Below are 6451 nucleotides of genomic sequence, written 5' to 3'. Positions count from 1 at the left end.
GTACACCCTTCGGGAATTCCCTTTTTGATTGACAAGCTGCTGCACCGCTGACCCTGAGCGCTTGATTTGTAAATATTTTATTGTCTGTTGCTCGTGCTCTTTAGTCTCCGTTCAGACCTATTTATTCTTTGATAGAGAGAATTGAGTTGAGTGTGAGTTTGTGTGTGTGTGTGTGTGTGTGTGTGTGTGTGTGTGTGTGTGGGCGCGCGCGGGTATTCGAGCGAGTTGGTGGTGTCCATTCTACATTCACAAACTAAATGAGGCATCATTAACGTATTAATTGCCAAGAAAGTGAATGAGGTTCAGACTGAGGAATTCCTGTGTCTGACATCAATTAATAATTGGAGCTGAATAATTCTATGTGTGCGTGTGTGTGTGTGTGTGTGTGTGTGTTGGTGTAGGTTCGCAATCAAACGGGTTGTTGCACAGTTGTTGAACTGGGCAGAGACATTTAGGAGCATCACATCACATGAAATATAACCATACGTACTACCATCAAATCCACTGATTGTGTTTCTGTTTCATATTTGTAATCATCATAACAATCAACAGCATTTATTACAGCAAACAGACACTTTAACAAGTGATTACCTAGCATTACATGTCAGCTGTCCTACTGAACAAGAAAATACAGTATTGCTACAATAACCTGCCCGTGTTATTCTGCATTTTGAAGGATCTCTGAAAAACTCTAAAAAATGTTGTATTTCAAGGCGAGATCCTGTCAGAGGCTCGAAAATCAAACCCAAGTATTTCAATTAAATTACACCAGTAAATAGAGCTTTTACTTTTAGTGTTTGAAAACCGAATCAATCTTTTATGTAATCGCTACCTGACCTTTATGTTGGGGTATTTTCATACCAGACAGATGCAGTTTTTCAGTGTTTCAGCAGGTGTGGATTTCTAGATATTTCAACGAATATTTTTTAACAGCGCATCCAGCATCCTTCCTTGTTGCTCCTTTCCAGGCACGTTTATGGGCGTAACTACAGCAGGGATCTCAACATATGATTGGTAGAAGAGTCCAGAGGGAAGGAGTGAGTTTCCACCAATCAGGAGAAGCCTGCGTGACATTGGTCCAATATAGGCGCTGCAGGCAAGGAGGATATTTATTATAGAAGTCATTTACGGGCGAAAGGGGGACAGGAGATCAGCAAGAGCACAGGAGATACATCTCCTCGTTTTTGTTTTTCAGCTAAACCCGACCGCTCCTGCGACAGCGATTATCCAAACTTTCTGCGTCTGGCAGGTTTTTCCTCTCTGAGGCGTTCCTTTATAGAAAACCACCACAACGGAGTCGAACGAGGAAGACGGACAACGACCCTCCCTCACTTCTGCAATCATGATGTCGATGAACAGCAAGCAGCCTTTCAGTATGCACCCCATTCTCCACGAACCCAAATATACTCCTCTGCACTCCAGCTCGGAGGCCATCCGCAGAGCCTGTCTGCCCACACCGTCGGTGAGTCCAAACTCCACTTCACTACTGAGTTTGTCGCGAAACTTCTGAAACTGCAAACTCCTCCAAACTGCGTATCGCTTATTTGTTCCTTCTGTGTAACTTATTTGTAACGTTGGACATTATTGCTCACAGATTCAGACCCACCGGATCTTAATTGCTGCACTGTACATTTCAATTAGATGTGGTTTCCAACAAATCTTTATGATAAAGGCAAAACTTTTAAAAACGTCTGATTATTGAAAACAAGACGCTCTGTTTACAAAGACAAGAAACGCCATGCGTAAAGACGCACATACGTATCAGAAAAGCAAAGTCCTGTACAGTACAAGCAAGTGTGCAAGTAAGCGGTGCTGCTGAAAGGGAAGATGCATTTCAAAAGAAGAAAAAGGAGCCGTTGACTCTCTAAGCGCCTGTTATCTCATAAAGTCCCATTCATATTCAAACTCACACTCGTCTCATTTCATTTTCCATAGAAATTATTCAGGAGATCGTAAATATTAATTTTAAATGAATATCCATCCGCGCTGACACACTTTCTGCGCGCTGGACAGATCCAGTGATGCCCAACTTGCGTTAGATTACATTATATAGTGGGAATCAAAGTAGGAGTTTATTAAGGTTTTGTGCATTTAAACTGTGAAAATCAATTTATATTTTGGAAACCATGCGCAGGGTAAGATAACTTAAAAGTATTTATCTTACTGAGATGCTTAATATTCAAAAGTTTGACTCTGCCCTGTCCTAGTGGGACATAATAAACGTGTAGTATTGTTTTTCTTTGTTAAATTGTGTACAGTAATGCAGCATTGTATTAAAGTTTTGTGATAGTTAGTTTGCAATTTATTAATTTCAGCTTATTGATGATCAGTGATGCAGTGATGCAGTGATTTGTTTGACCAGGCCTTCGTTTATAGAGATTTATATTTACTCTTGCTACAGGAAACTTAAAATATGTAGGATCTTTTTTTCTTTTTTTCTTTTTACACGTTTCAACATGAATGTCTTTTTGAAAAAAAAATAGTAGTTGTAGCTGTAGTTGTTAATGGTCCGTGTGTAATTAAAGAACTATACATATTGAAAGTGCATTACAAACATTACATTTCTTCACCTTTTGATTTGATTACTGCAAGAAAGTGTCAGAAAGTGTCAGATTTCCTCTTCTAACCATCGTTACTCTGCTCATATCGCAGCTTCAGGGCAACATCTTCGCTGGCTTTGATGAGACGTTACTGCAGAGAGCTGAAGCTCTGGCCGCTGTGGACATTGTGGCCCAAAAGAGCCACCCGTTCAAGCCAGACGCAACCTACCACACTATGACCACCATGACCAGCATGACCTGCACCCCGACCTCCTCATCTGCGCACCTGCATCATCCGTCAGTCCTCACCTCCCACCACCACCCGGGGCACCACCAGCCGGCACAGGGCCTAGAGGGTGACCTGCTGGATCATCTCACACCGGGCATCTCCTTGGGAGGCATGCCCGGCTCAGACGTCTGCTCCACGGCCTCGCACACCGCCCACGCCCACATGTCGGCCATTAACCACATGCAGCACCATCACCATCCACAGTCCATGAACATGCACCCACATGCACTAGGCTCCCACAGTTCCCTGGGGAGCGCCGGCGGAGACGCGGAGCCAGATCCTCGGGAGCTTGAGTCGTTCGCTGAGAGGTTTAAACAAAGGCGGATCAAACTCGGAGTGACCCAGGCCGACGTGGGCGCGGCCTTAGCCAACCTTAAGATACCCGGGGTCGGATGTCTGAGCCAGAGTACCATCTGCAGGTTCGAGTCCCTCACTTTGTCACACAACAACATGGTAGCTCTGAAGCCGATCTTAGAGGCCTGGCTGGAGGAAGCGGAGCGGGCCCAGAGGGAGAAGATGTCCAAACCGGAGATTTTCAACGGGGGCGACAAAAAGAGGAAACGCACTTCCATCGCGGCCCCAGAGAAGCGCTCCCTCGAGGCTTATTTCGCCGTGCAACCGAGGCCCTCGTCGGAGAAAATCGCCGCAATCGCCGAGAAACTGGACCTGAAAAAGAACGTGGTCCGGGTTTGGTTTTGCAATCAGAGGCAAAAGCAGAAACGAATGAAGTTTTCTGCCGCGCACTAAGACCACCGGGGGAAACCTGTGGGTCTCTGCCCCGTTTACACAAAGACATATCAGAGATTTGTGCTGCTGCTGCACACTGTCAGTAAAAGAAGGTACACCGTTGTGCCTTTTGTAATGGGGCTGCACCTGTGATTTGCAGCAAGGGGTCCTTAGGGCGCACAAAATATGTAATGTCATTCGTATGAGTATTTTTTCTCATGTCTCACTAAATGATTTTTGCTTTCAAGATATGCTGAAACGAACCTACACTAAACATGTAAGATGCTGCACCATGTCATTAGCTCAGTTTATTTGTTGAAGAGAAATCAGATTCTCAGACTAAATTGTGGACTAAATGTCTTATTAAGATCCCTTGCAGTGTTGTCCACTTTGTCAAGGAGCAACAGTCACGGTGATTTTACGTCAGTATGTGAATTCCAGCTGTGGGGACAATTTCACAGAAAGTATTGAACACAAGCACCGACGTTGTGCTTTTGAAGCAGGTGAAAGAAAAAACTTATCTCCGGAGAGTTTCCGCTGTGCTGTGTAGAGACACTAATATATCTGGATATGTGGCACCTGATGACTGTCCTCCACTCAGTATAAACTGGAACTCCTTTCAGTTGTTTTTCGGAAGGTTCAGCCCCACGAAGTGACTAAAACAGCTGGATTCAACGGTGTACCTTTTTTAATCTGACAGCGGAGACGGAGCAACGGGACTGGAAGACAAAGACTGAAACCAGACTCTCAAATCTTTATGCTTCTCCTGAGATGTGGTGGTTACCATTGCAGCAGGCAAAGAGGGGAACCAAGCTCTGTTTCATTCATTCATATGGCAATTATTGTACAAAAAAAGAAGAATAATATTGACGAAAATCGAGGAATAATTGTTATTATCCTCCTTAGTCGGAATAGCTTTTTTATATTTATCATTGTACATATTTGTGAATATGTTGCACCTCTGTGTGTGGAAAAGCTCATTGAAATGTATTTGATTTTCGCTGTTCTTTCTCCCAGGTGTTTTTTCTGTAGGGATTTAAATTGGTTTTTGGGGAACAGATCGGACTAAACTAGTAAAAACGTCAGTCTGTGACTAATTTATGAGGCACAATAATACTGTAACCCATTGCAAGGTTTACTAGTAAGGGGGAAAGGGGGGTTCTGTGCGTTTATGGCTCCAAAAATCCGAAAACAACCCCCTCAGAAGTGAATGCATTGCAATAAGAAGAAACACAAACACACACACACAAACGCAAGCACGAATACACACATTCACACGGTATAGCTGTGTGTCTACCTCATTACGCAAGTGTTAGCACGTTCATGGTGATTTAAACACACACACACACACAAACACACGTTAAAAAAGACACGTAGGTTAATTTTGTGTTTTCTAATGTGTTATTTTTTTTACATCTTCCACTGGATAAATGGCGAATTAGGCCTAGACGGCTCACTGATGTGTAAACCTAGTGTATGTTCAAGTTCACTACAATGACGCTTTGACAATCAATTATTATTATTATTATTATTATTATTATTATTATTATTATTATTATTTTATTGTTGTTCTCCCCTCTTTGTGTCCTCATGAAAACGAACTATTTTGCTTATTATTTATATCACTGACACCTTTGTGGAGCGCACTTTGTAGACATTCTGAGGAAGGGAAGTGGTCGGCCTTATTTATACATGATTTCAACACTTCAGAGACGAAACGGAATGTTTTGTTTTCTTATTTTTCTTTCTTACTTACATTGTCCTTATTTATTTGAACCTAATTTATTTTGGAGATGAAGAAGAAAAAATATTTCATTTGTGAAAGTGTGCTTTAAATGTGTCTGTGTAAGCGACAGAAGCTGAAATAAACCGTGCACGTTTTACTTCATTCTCTCACAGCCTTTCTTTGGAAAATACACAATCGAAATATGCAAATGTAAAGTGTCATAAGAAGTTATATTTTTTTCAAAACGTTACACTAAACGAGAAGTGACTAAAATAAACAAACAAAAAATAATTGCAATTAAAGCTCAGCTGTCACCAATCAAGCCTGTGTTTGCTGGTAGATGTATTAATAGTGTTTTTTAAAAAAGATAAATTTAATGGACCAGTGTAATACGAGCTCTGAGCAGCAGTCTGTGTCTCTGTCTCTCCTGTGTGTTTGCGCAGACCGGAGAGCAGCTGCTGCTCTGAAACAGGAGAAGCCTGGAGGTGAAGGAGGTCCGTCTGAAGGCTGCTTCCCAGCGGTGATGAATAGGATTTGATACTTGAGTGACTCTAATATTGATCAACTTTGCTGGGTGTGAAGACTACACTGCTCTATCACGTCAAGGAATACGGAGGCAGGCCTCCTATCTGATGCTTTTCGTTCAAACAAACGTTTCTCTAAAGAAGAAAACACCCTGAAACATCTGAGAGGTGGAGTCAAAAAAGAGTCACTGTTTTCAGAATCAGAAAGCTTGAAAAGTAAATGAGTTTTTAAAAAAAAACTAGGCCCAAATTGGACCACAATTCCCCAATGGCCTGGTTTAGGTAATTAAAAAAAGTCAAAAACCCAGGAAAATGCTGCCTGAAACCACAACCAGAAATATAAGGTTGATATCAGGTGACTGGTCTTATTATTACTTATTATCAGTATTATTTTCTCGCAGAAGAGCTAAAGCAACACAGGGCTGCAGCCAAAAATTTGGAAACACTGAGGTAATTCACACCACATCCACCAATCACCATGTCCTTCCTAACATGAAAAGCAACAGCGTGATTCAAAGTCTGTTGCCCACTTCATGTAACTTCAAACTATATTACCCTCCACTTTGTCCTTCTTGCTGTTAACTGACCACCAGGGTCCTTAAGAAATGTGTTTATTCAAGACTGAACTGCCCCAAATTGTCTTTTA

The 6451-nt window shown here is 42.0% G+C and overlaps 1 protein-coding gene across 1 annotated transcript; it reads left to right on the top strand.

Annotated features, from left to right (window-relative positions):
• Positions 1-1134: 1134 nt before the first annotated feature.
• Positions 1135-5438, top strand: pou4f4 (POU class 4 homeobox 4). The gene is made up of 2 exons (XM_067492532.1): positions 1135-1462; positions 2653-5438. The coding sequence occupies exons 1-2, from the start codon at positions 1343-1345 to the stop codon at positions 3574-3576; spliced, it is 1044 nt and encodes a 347-aa protein (XP_067348633.1). The 5' UTR covers positions 1135-1342; the 3' UTR covers positions 3577-5438.
• Positions 5439-6451: the final 1013 nt, after the last annotated feature.

The sequence above is a fragment of the Channa argus genome, chromosome 22, assembly GCF_033026475.1.
Source record: "Channa argus isolate prfri chromosome 22, Channa argus male v1.0, whole genome shotgun sequence".
Lineage (NCBI taxonomy): Eukaryota > Metazoa > Chordata > Actinopteri > Anabantiformes > Channidae > Channa > Channa argus.
Note: the sequence above shows the minus strand (reverse complement) of the source record. Positions and strands in the feature narration are given on the sequence as shown.

Bases quoted from the DNA above. Each gene is read 5' to 3' on its own strand.
- pou4f4 (XM_067492532.1), top strand. From the start codon at position 1,343: ATGATGTCGATGAACAGCAAGCAGCCTTTCAGTATGCACCCCATTCTC. The intron at 1,463-2,652 runs GTGAGTCCAAAC...CTCATATCGCAG, and splicing joins CCTGTCTGCCCACACCGTCG to CTTCAGGGCAACATCTTCGC.